We start from the raw sequence: 12,539 nt of genomic DNA, 5'->3' as shown, positions 1-12,539 counted from the left end.
CCCGCTCGCTCTCCAGTACTGAGGGTTTACGATGAACCAATTGCCGATGAAAAAAGGTGGTTAACTTCGCAGAAGGCTTGCTGCTTGCGGCCTCCAGTGACAAGAAAGGATTCTTACCGAGGGCTGAAAGTTTCTGAATAAGGCACAGGTGTAAATTATATATTAGTTTTGTGTTAAGGCAGTTAAATTACTTTTGCTTTTCTTGTGCCGCTAAAGTTGGGGTGAGTGAGAAGTTAAGCTCTGAAAGGAGACCAAAAAGCTGGTTTTAAAGGTGCTGCCAGAGGCTAAATTATGAATATGTGCATGGTTCTAGTACGATACAAGGCCGGTGGCCTCTGGTTTATTGTAAGGCGATCACATTTGTTTCTCCAAAATGCTCTCATTAAGCAACGCCAACTAATTTCAGTCGTTGACGTATTTACACATTTTCATTAAAATAGCATTCAGCCTCAGAGCACTTATTAGTAGAAAACACCAATATGGGCCATGTTATGTAATTTTCTGTGCGCTGAGCCCCTCGGATGCTAACATGGAACTCGAGAAAATTAGGCAGTGTCTCCAGCGCCACGCAGTTACCGTTGAACTCATTCACGCCTTTTATTGTGCACGTAATCCCCCTGCAAAATCCTCAAAGAGACCTTGATTTTGCAAGGAGGTGGCGATATGGCCAAGTTTAACTTGCCTAGCCAGGCATATCGTTTTTATTACAGAAACACTGGAAAAATACAGATAAAGCTAAATGAACTAATAAACCGATTATTGGTTCGCTTTGTAGAAAACGGGGCCAGCAGGTAGCGCAGAAATTAGAGCCATTACCTTGAAATTAAAAATGCAGGGTTCGAATCTATCTCCTAATGTGGAGATCAAGATACTTAGAGTACCTTGAATAGCTTTAGTAAAAATTACCTAGCTGTATAAGTGTGCAAATAACCGTAAGTAGCTCAGTATACAAACGTAACATTGGAAGTCACTTTTGAGAGAAGGAATGAGGTGAATGAATAACTATATTAAAAATGGTCTCGTTAACATGTTTCGTTTGACTGTTCACCGCCACAGTAGTATGCGAACCATAGTATTGCAGGAAGTACAATCTACCGAGCAAAATAAATTAGTTGACTTTGTCACTGATTAGTCACATTTATGAAATATGTAGCGGTGTCACTGCAGCAATATGTTGCCGTCTGCAGTGTGCCGCCCGCTGTTTTTTCTTTTTTTTTCCTCCACATTACCCTGAGTCAGAACAGAGAAATCACAAGATATTTATCCTGCAATCGCAAACAGACAGCTTTTCCATTTTCTGTTCCACTTGCTTTTGCTTTTTGCCAAAACCTTTTAAACAATCACACTCTTTGTTCTGGAGGAATGTGTTGGCTTGTTGAGAGTAACATTGATTATAGATATCTGGAGATACAAAGTTTGGGAGCGACACGGACATAATCCCTCTGCGGCTGTATCTGACTGAGAGGAAGGCTTTTATTACAGAAACAAATTGATGCATCTTCCAAAGGAGAGTGGAACTTTATTCTATATTTGCCACTTAGGATTGCAAGTAAATAACTATAAAACCGAGCATGCTGTTGAAAGCAATGGTCTTACATACTGTACACGACAGAAACTATTGTGCTAAAGCTGCAGTACTATTTATTTGTTTTAGCTGATACTTTCCTCCAAAGCGACTTAAAACTGTTGGTTTCTATACTAAGCTACTTGCAATGATTCATTCATTTGTTTAGCTGGTAATTTTTACTGGATCAGCTAAGGGCGAGTACCTTGATCAAGGGTGCAACAGTGAAAGCTGGGATTCAAACCCAAGTCCTTCAATTGCAAGCCCATTCCTCTAGCTATTACACAATCTGGTCCCCCTACTATGAAGAAAACTGAAGGTGTAGATCTGAAAAATAATTGCTTCACTCAGTACGATTCTTCAGTCTTTTGTTAAGGTGATGTTTTCTCACAATAACTTGTTTTGTAAAAAGAGTTAAAGCGTGATAAAAATGCGTTCTTTCCTTCTGAATATATTTGCAATGACAAAGGAGTGTATTTTAAAGTTCAGAAGAGGTAATCCTTCTATAATTCTGTCTTTGATGCCTTTTCAGAGGTTTAAAACGACTTTTGACAGGTGTAAATGCAAGTATTACATTTGCAGGCAATGACTGTCATTGGCATGAAAATTGAAAATGACTCAAGTGAAAGAAACTGAAATGAAAAGCAATTGACAAAAAGAGACTAATTCTATTTCCGTGTTCTGTCTAATGGAAAGATAAAATGATTCGGAAGCAAACTCTGCATTACTAACCGATGTCACAGCTTGCCTGACTGTAATTATTATGTAGAAGGGATAAGTGCCTATTATTGCAACATATATTCAACCTGAATTTTGGTGAAAAACCGGTAATACAGACTTTCTCAAAAAGTCTCTTGGTTAGTTTTCAGAATTTTTTCCCTTTTTTTGTGCAAGTGATCGTGCACGAAACCACGAACTGCATAATGTCACACAACTCCTCACATTTCACTTTTTTCTCTTCCAGTCAAAATGTTTCCTGTTATTGTTGTTGATTTATATTCTCCACTGAAGCCTTAGGCTTCTATTCAATTATGGGTACCGAACAGAGTAAATCAAAGTTCTGACCCTGACATTAATCACCGCTCCACCAAAGTCCGTGTTGAAGGCAGATTCCCCTTGAGACTGGACCAAGGACCCTGTGACAAATAAGAACAAAAAAGCCGCTGCCATTAGTTTGCAGCTTATAAATTGGGAGCCATGGTTTGGAACGGCGCCAGCTGGTCGGCAAAAGTTTGAAGTCTTCCTTGGCTCTCCTGATGCTGCCTGTTTGCATTGTAAATTATGGGAAAATGCAATATGCAATTTCAGTCTGAGCCGCAAATGCAGCCCAGAGCAATTCCAAATCCATTAAGGGAGATGGGTTTTAATTGGATGGTTCTGGAAGAAGATAATGAAGCATGCGGTAGAGAAGGCCCAGTGAGCTGTGCTGTTAGGTGAGATGGTATCGGCTGCGTTTGCGCTCCCAGGGGTGGCAATATTAAGAGGTGTATGATGCAGGATGACAATACTATCTACGAGTTTCCTCAGAGGGAGAGTATGTAAGGTGGGAAGTGTGAGCTGTACAAGTTTTGGGGGAGGGAATGCCAATAATGAGCATTACTTTACGAAATGGTGCTGCCCGGTTTCCCATTCCAGCAACTTTAGTTTCGCTGCCACTTGGTGAATGCTACCGTTCAGAGCCAGGCTTTCATTAAGCTTGGGATTTCACGCCTCCAGGAGCAGAACAAATTGAGTTAGACGTTCCTTTTGCTTGAAGTGTAGACCGGCCCTCATTACCCGGGAGAAGCAACACGACCCCACATGTCCACTTACGTAATGACAGTTGAGCAACGGCACAACTCTAATGAAAGTTTTTGCGGGATTTGTTGTCTTTCGCTCACCACCTCGCCATCAGAAGAGGTGTCCTTTGTGTCCTTGTTCCGTTATTGTTCTTTTGTCGGATTATTTGTAACTCTCTAACGATTAGTTACGGGAGAGGATTGTGTTTGTTATTTCTCCAACTTGAGAAGCAACAAACCCATAGAATGTTGTGCTCTCATTTAGTGGCCTTCCTTTGGTGTCGCCGCACTTCCACGTTTCAGTGCCTCTGAAGATTTCTCTTCCATCATTTTAGGTTCTGATTTACATAAATACATTTCCAAAATATGTAGTAGCGTTCAGTGTTTAACTAAAGAATCTAGGAATCAAAAAACATATCTCTGTGGACAGTTACTGTTCAAACAGTTGTAATTTATATTTCCCAACAATAAAAGTGGTACATGATCAAATGATGGAATCTGAGCTCAACGGTACAATGCAAGGGAATATGATACTGTACATTCATCTCAGTCCACACACTTGTTCGGTCACATTTGTCCTCATCACCATATTTACTTATAATAACATAACAACTCAGTTTTACACATTTCCAAAAAAAAAAAAAAAAAATTAATTACTCTTTATTTTTAGGAAAAAGTCACTGGTGAAGGTTACAGTACAGTCCAGTACACAGTGGTAGTGTAGCGGTTAGAGCTGCTGCCTTTGAACCCAAAAGTCACTGGTTTGAGTCACACCTCCTGCTATAGTACTCTTGAACAATGTACTTACCCTGAAATTACTCCAGTAGCATCATGCAGCTGTATGAATGGGAAAGCCATTGTAGGTAGGTTAACATTGTAAGTTCCTTTGGAGAAAAGAGTCAGCTAAACATATTTTTAAAATCTAAAAAAAAAGGACTATATATAAAAAAGGTGTTTCGGTTTTTCTACTTGGTTGGATTTTCATAGTGATTTTATAAGGTTTTCTGCAGCTGTTTTCTGATTATCGTAACCATCATGATCATCATCATCATCATCATCATGATCTTTTAATGTGTTCTTTTGCAGATGTGCTTCAGCTGAGCCTGCCTGAGGCCCAGAAGGTGAGCATCACCACAGCCACTGTTGGCCAGAGCATGGTGCTCACCTGTGCCATCGTTGGGAACCCAAGGCCCCCAGTAGTATGGAAACGCCACAACCAAGTGTTAAACACACTGGGCCTGGAAGACATCAATGTGAGTACTGAAGGGAGGCCCTGGAACTCTCCACAAAGAGGAAAATGTTCAGATTTTGGAATAAAATATCGATGTTGTCCTTTTTATATTTTCTCACAGTCTTGAAAGGAAAACATTTCAATGGTATAAATATAACTGCATACATAAAGTCAGTTTATTTGTGGTTGCCCAATGTTTGGCCAGTGTGAATAGTTATTATTATTATTATTATTATTATTATTATTATTATTACATTTTTCTGTTTTAATTTCCTAGGATTTTAAGTAATTTTTGGTGTCTGTTCATTTGGTTGATACTTTTCTCCAAAATAACTTCCCGTGATTAACCTACTTATACAGCTGGGTAAATTTTAACTGGTGAGTACCTTGACCAAGTGTGCTACAGCAGAAGATGGGATTCAAACCCAGGACCTTTGAATGCAGGGCAACAGCTCAAACCACTATTCTTTCTTGTAATTCCAAAACGTCATCTTATCTAGGTATTACAGATGTCAGACACATTAAAAATTTGATGTTTTCATCATGTTTTTTTTGGACACCAGAATCAAATCATGCGGAAATGATGAAAAAACAATATGGAAAACAATAATCATATTCCCTGTCCCAATCCATTCGTGAAAACCCTTAAACAGTCAGTCTAGAATTATCGTCTTCACAATGAATGCAGAAGCAGCTAATTGCGTAGCAGTTTAAATTTGCTAAGGTTGCAGGTTCAAGCCCCACTTGCTTCACCTGCAGTAGTATCATTGATTAAGGTACTTACTCTGAATCCCTCAAATGGTATAGCCAGCGGATAAACTAATAAACTAGTCTAACTTGGTATAAGTATCAATTAAACTAATTTAATAAAATGCACACAAAATTTGTTGTCTGGACACTCAAGCGGCCGTTATGTACAGAGTGTTTATATGAACGTGTACCGTGTCATTTGAAAGCAGAAGCAATCAATCGATCGATGATTGTGTTACTTAATGTTCTGATGATTAGTGCCTGTACCAAACATTAATAATTGGAATAGTCAGTGGGGCTTCAATTCAAAGAGCACCTTTTACTCATACTTCTGTGCTCTGTGAAATCTGTTTTATACTGGGAATACACACCCTGAATGAGAAGGAACACACACCCCGAATGACAGAATGGGGAAAATACATCTTCTTTCAATTTCTCCCGGGGCCGTTGAATGTTTTCGAGTTGTTTTCCGGTTACGCTCCACTGAATGTTCATGGAAACCAGATTTTTTTTTTCAAGTTAAACTTCTGCTTTTATTGTCGTTTATAATGTCATTTTATATTCGAGTGCTTTTCAGTAATTTTAAGACTTGCTTTTTTGACATATTTTGAAAGAAGCATTACGTTAGTGTGGCTGTAATGATTTCGGTTGTACCGAATGTGTTCTTCCACTTGTTTGTAGTGTCTTCTAATTTTAATGCATTGCGAGAAGCATAATTCATAAACAGCGACACACGAATAACCTGCAGCAGTTCAGACGAGTCAGCATGCGCACCGTAGGCCTCTTGAATCGGTGCCTTTTCAAGAGGCACTAATTTTTTATGTTGTCATTATGTGAAAGAGATGAATTTAGCAGCATGATGAGCAGTATATTTAAGGAGTGATCATGCATAAAATGTTCGAGTAAAGTTGTATGCAGCACTGCTTTTGCTCCCTGCTGTTTCCAGCTGTCTATTTCCATTTCTTTTCAGTCTCATACAGTAGAAAATTCCATTTGTTATCTGGGCAGTCTGTCTTCATATAACCCTTTTTGATATGTATCCGACACTAACAAATATATTGTATATCACTTTCATGTGCCCAGATATTCACTGCCTGCAGGCCATTTCTCTATGAAGTGCTTATTTTATTTATATTTTACACACACACACACACACACATATGTGTATATATATATATATATATATATACTGTATATAAATCATTTCTGCTGCTGCCGTGACTTAGTCCTTTAAACTGTTACTGCTGTCTGTTTTTTGCAGATCCCTCCAGAGGTAGGTACATGTGCTGGAATCTGTAACCTGTTGCCATCATTTAAGTTTTAAAAGCCGTAACGCTAATGAGGCATCGCAATAAAGCGCTTTGCATTGGGACAACAGTACACAGTACGTCCTGTGCAAAGTCACCCAAGGCAGCACGTAGCACGTGTTACTTGTAGCCATCATTTTGAGAGTACAGAAAATGGAAGTTCGGAGCGTTGAATGGACCCCCACGCCGGCTTAATGCCTAGATAGCAGGTCCTCGATAAACAGCCCTGCTCCTGTCACTCTGGTGTGTGTGTCATGCTCCTCACAACTTGGCCTGTCAGGTGATAGTGGCAGAAGTCTGCACTGGCTGTACCTCTGCCCTGTAATATTTATTTTACCATTAATCTTTCATATAGCCGGTGACACTGCAGCTTTCAACACACCGGGCTGTGGGTTACTGCATAACCCTCACACGGGCTCGCACCATGAAGGTGTTTGCTCCCTTCCGGAATGTTCTAGTGCACCGCGGTTCTCTAATCTTTTCCTGGCGCGTTGCTATATGTGTGGGTTTTGAACATCTCTAAGCAGGTACCACCCTTTATAGGGTGAATAGCTCGAGTTTGGCAGCTGATTGAATCAATCACGCCCTTAATTGTAGAGGTGGAACAAAAACACTGCGCACATACATCAGCGTGTCGGAGTGGGGTTCGAGAAGCACCGCTCCTCTAAGATTTTACTGCTTTTTGTGAACAGGCCACGGAATAGCCATTAAACCCCTGCGAGTACAAGGTGCTGAAAGTAAACAAGTGCAGGGGCCATAAAGAAAACCTCTTAGAGACAGAGCATTGAAAATGTAATTGGGCCTCACGCTCACGCTCTGCTCTTATTTGTCTCCAACTATTCAGAATCAGTCCTGAAAGCAAATGAAACGAATTTTACAGCCAAAATAAAGAACTCCTCTTTCCACGAATGATGGTATACTCTTAATTGATGCGAGGAACAAAACTATTCTCCTCAGACCATTAAGCAAGCAAAATAATTAGCTTCACGGCTTTTATCACTTTTATGGTTTTTAGGCACTTTTCACCTGTGCTGATTCTGTACCGTTAGATGTAAATATTTGTATCTCGCATATGTACACCCACAAATCACTTTTTTTTTTTTTTTTTTCTCACCGTTGCCTTAAACGCATCCTCCAGTGGATTATGAATGTGTTGCGCATTATATGCTTGGCCATTTCTACCATGTTTGTTTGTTAGAGGTATGCCTATTACTGCAGATATCACTTTTATGAATAATATACATTGATCCTCCTCAGTTTTTTTTCTGATGAAAGGGCAGTCCAGTGAAAAAGACAAAATCAGACACGTTACTTCTTTACCTTTGAAATTCCAGAATACCGCTATAAACCAGACACCCCAAACTGAATTATGTTCTTTAAGAATGCAAATCAAAAAAATGTTCTTCCCTGAAAACTCCAGACCTCTGTCACATTAGAAATGCATAAGAAAATGTACCTGATATTTTTCCCCTATCAATTTCTGGAGCTTGTTTTGTCATGACCAAAAGCACTGCATGCCACATCACAGCACAACTGCGCACCTTGCAGGAATCAGTATTCGCAGGCATTTATATAATTTCAATATTCTCAGTTGGATATACAACCACGTGAGCTGCGGCAGACAAAGCAAGCCGACTTTAAAGCCCGAATTAATTGCCATTACCTGAACATTACCTGAGCCATGGCAGAAATCTGAGCACTTTTATTCCAATGCTGTGGGCAAGAATTTTACTCCCTTGATTAAATTTTATTGCACTGCCATGGGGAAGAATAGTTTCTAAATAAATAAACAGAATTTATTTATTTCATTTCATTTTATATTTTAAAATGGTGATGTAGAAAAATGCCAGGGAGGAGGTGGTTTATGATTTTTACCTTTCAGTGGAAATAATTCCTCATGGCACCGCCAAGAAGGAAATTAAAATGGTTTCTACTGCAGAAGACTAATGGTTCCATCTCCTGCTGGGAGTGATGTGGATTTTACTTACAATCTGCCCGTAATAAAAGCCATCTATTTGTCTTCAACTGCTTCTGCTGCAATAGTCATACTTCAGCCACAGCTTGACTGATTTGTAATCTCATCTGCTCCATGCAAAAGAAAAATAGGTCTCAGCTTTAAACATATATATATATTTTTTTAGCAATTAAAATGTATCTTCCATTCTGGGCTGCACAGAACTTTGGTTTTTTGTCACTTTTTCAATTTCCTTCTTTCACTTCTTGTCACTTTTTTTGTGCGATGCCTCTGCTGTTCTTTCTGAAGTGGCGTCACATGTTCTCCTCCAGGATTTCGGGGATGATGGATCTCTGTACATAACCAAGGTGACCACATCTCACATGGGCAACTACACCTGCCATTCTGATGGCTACGAGCAGCTTTTCCAGACCATTATCCTCCAAGTGAACGGTATGGGAAGATAGTGCTTTCAAAGTGCAATCTTGTCTCAGTCTTCATCTAAGATTGTGATTAAAAAGTCAATCTCTGAACAAACCGTGAAGGGAAAATTTTTAATTGAAACAGTAACGCTTGACTCCCTTTTATTCTCAGCTGAAATCAGGCAAAAAGTCAAGATTTATTAATTTAAATTAGATTTGTTATGATGTGATTTTTTTTTTTTTTGTTGCCAAAAACGAGTCACAGAATTAAGATATCTATAACAGGTATCTATTATATCTGACACTATCTTGTCAGAAAAAAAAATAAACAAGATGTCAGTGTTACCTGTGCTCATCAAATGAAAGCATTCTTTTTTAATAGCTTTTCCACATGAGGGTCCTCATTAGATGGAATCCTCTCTAAGCAACACGCCTGCTAAAATTTCATAAACTTGTGTGATATTCCCCACCACACACAATTAGCATCGACTCACTTCTTGAAGTTTGTGCTGTCATTGTTGGCTGATCAGACCTTCGCAAAAACTGTCAAGTGTCCTACTCAAAGTGTCCATGCTGCAGTAGTGGACCGGTGATCATTCTATACAAGTGTTTGTCGTGAAAATATAAATATCTGCTGGGGTCCATGCCTACGAATGGTACGGCGACGGTGGTCGAAGAAGAACTGAGTCGTAGGTCAGGAACTTCAGTGGCAGAAGATTAAGAATTTTTTCAGGTTTCCTCCCACTGATCATATGGTTACCTTAGTCATGGGACATCAGAGAGCTACTCTGGCAAAATGTTAATATACTAACTTGCAAGTTTGTGATTGATTGGTTGATTTAAACTTGTTAGGGTATTTCATATATACTCTTAATTTAAGTAGTACTGGGGCCATACCGAATAGGCAGTGTCAGGATTGAAGTGCTTCAGAAACAGGCAAAGTCAGAGATGTTCCTAAATAGGCCAAGTCGTAAATAGGCTGTGCTTTAAACAGCTCCTCTAATGTCCTTCACTTTTCACAATTGACAGCTGACACATTACAATTGCCCTTGACTACCCTGTCTTACATTCTGGACGAACATGATTACATTCCATCCTGGATATAAAAACTTTTGAAATCCTCCATGTTACACTGAAACTTTTCTGCGTTCCTCAGTAGAACTTACTCTTCTTTCAGGAATATTTCAGTCCATTTCAGGTTAGGCTTGATTCTGTCTCCCTCCATTCCACATTTTGATAATTCACATCTGACAAAGTTTAAAGGAGAATCGAATTTTAAGATACATACACACGGAGCAATGGATGTTTGGCACGCTGTTTCTCGACAATTTAATTTAAGATAACCTTCAGCAGTTTCATTGCTTGATTGGCTGGTGACCTTGGTTATTGGGGTTCCAGGAAACTAGTGAAATAGGTGATTGGCTTTTCTTCACATTTATAATTCTCTTTTTTTTCAGTTACATTTATTTGTTTAACAGACACTTTTCTCCAAAGCAACTTCCACTGAACTTCATGTAGTGTTATGAGCCCACACACCTTATTCACTGCAGTGACTTACATTGCTAGATACACTACTTACACTGGGTCACTCATCCATACATCAGTTGAACACACTCTCCCTGTCATTCATACACTATAGGGGAACCTGAACAGCAAGTCTTCGGACTATGGGAGGAAACCAGAGCACTCAGAGAAAACCCACACGGACAGAGGGAGAACATGCAAACTCCACATAGACTGAGCAGGGGTCAAACCCACGTCCTCTCGCACCACCCAGGCGCTGTAAGACAGCAGCACTACTTGCTGCACCACCATGCTGCAGCTGCAAGAAAAACACCTTTGCATTGTCTAAATTAATTATAGAACAGAAAAAAATACACTAAAATTCTGTACTTGTGCAATGCAAAGGAACTGACACTGAAGTTCAGATTTCTGGGTGACAACAGATGTTTTGTCCATGTGTATTTCTCTAAGAGACACTGCACTAATGAGATGTCAGAATATAGAAATTGTGCACATGTTGTCTTGACAAGTCCAAGGGAAAGGGCAACAGTGTGCCATTTCATTAACAATCAGAATGTAAATCTTACAGATATCGTTCAATATATTCAAACTGTTCCAAGGCTGAATGTTAAGGAGATGTATCTCCTACCCCCCATACAGTTTATACCCATGTTTATTACAAAAACAATTTCCATGCTATTTTCTGCTCAAGTCAGCTGGGAAGAGTATCTAAATTGAGCCAAACAGGGTAAATGGTGAGTTTAACTGTTTGGTTCAGTCTTTGGATATAATGGAGAATGGACAAAGACCTAAACAGACATTTAAACTGCAGCTGAGCAGAGTTAATTTGTGCTGTTCACATTTATAGAAGAGAGAAATGGATGTGCTTAGGATGTGGGGGGCTCACCGACGGTCATGGCGTGCGAGGCTGGACGAGTTTGCTTTCCCTCGCCAGATTTGTCAGATCCCAACCATAGCATGGGCATCGACACAGCTCTGGGCAGAGAGGCATTCGGGGCGTCTGCCTGTAATCTTGTTTCGTTCTGAAGTAAATGATTATCCTGGTGCTGTTCGGTCAGAACGAGCCCGTGCGAAAAACCACGGTCCGATCTCCGAGAGAACCTTCAAAAGCCGCACGCGTTGTGTTGTACAAGATTGCCGGACTCTCCCGCGAGGCATCGCTTTTATTCCCCTGCAGTGCTTAGTGTTTTGTTCTGAATAAACAGTTGTGGCCGTTATGCGGTGGGAGGCATTCCAGGAAAATTCTTTCATTGTACCGAGAACATTTCCAAAAAAAAAGAAAAAGAATGTATAAAAAGCACAATGGATGGAAAGGCACATGTTCAAAGTATACCTGAGATTATTTTCGCTAAAATCAAACTGCATTTCAGTCTCCATGTATTCCTTTGAAAGTGCTCTCAATTTCTTTTATGAAGGCTTAAATTCGCAGGTGTGGATTGCTTAAAACGAGAATTTACAACGATTTTGCTGCATAAGCCTGAATGTTCTTTTCCGTGAAGCCTATTAAGCACAGTGACGTTGCACTTTTGGCATTCATCATGGGATTTTTATTGCGAACAACAAATTAGTAATGCTGTGCTCCACTGGAATATCACAAGATAGCTCTAATTAGCCTAAGACGGCAAGGAGTACAATAACAAAACTCCCATCAGAATTTTCTCACTTGACCCATTTCTGCTTTTTTTCCTTGCTCTGCATTCTGTTTTTAAATATAACTGCTTTTTTCCCCCCAACATTATAATTTACGGTAATTTACACATTTTAGTGTGCGTAGCTTTGGCATGCTATTATCACTGGGGAAAATTATAAGCAGCAGATACATTTCCAGTACAGGTACATGTTAATTTGTACATTCTTATTTTTCTTTAAATGTACAAGGGAGATTTATATCAGCTTCTTCCAAAGTGCGACAGACTTGCGCACCGCAGGCTGCAGCCTCATGCAGGTTAAGTAGAGGCGGTTCAGCAGATGGGCCCCGGCGAAGAGCACGTCTCACCTGACCGCACCAA

At 39.8% G+C, this 12,539-nt stretch overlaps 1 protein-coding gene across 1 annotated transcript in view; it reads left to right on the top strand.

The window, feature by feature from the left end:
- LOC108924569 (follistatin-related protein 5-like) overlaps positions 1-12,539 on the top strand; it is a 95,887-nt gene that overhangs the window by 60,245 nt on the left and 23,103 nt on the right. Inside the window, exons 7-8 of the mRNA XM_018736056.2 lie at positions 4,429-4,595; positions 8,917-9,037. Of these exons, the coding sequence (XP_018591572.1) occupies positions 4,429-4,595; positions 8,917-9,037 (288 nt within the window). The remainder of the gene's footprint in view (positions 1-4,428; positions 4,596-8,916; positions 9,038-12,539) is intronic.

This window comes from Scleropages formosus, chromosome 16 (genome assembly GCF_900964775.1).
Source record: "Scleropages formosus chromosome 16, fSclFor1.1, whole genome shotgun sequence".
NCBI lineage: Eukaryota > Metazoa > Chordata > Actinopteri > Osteoglossiformes > Osteoglossidae > Scleropages > Scleropages formosus.
This window is presented reverse-complemented; position numbering and strand designations above follow the sequence as displayed.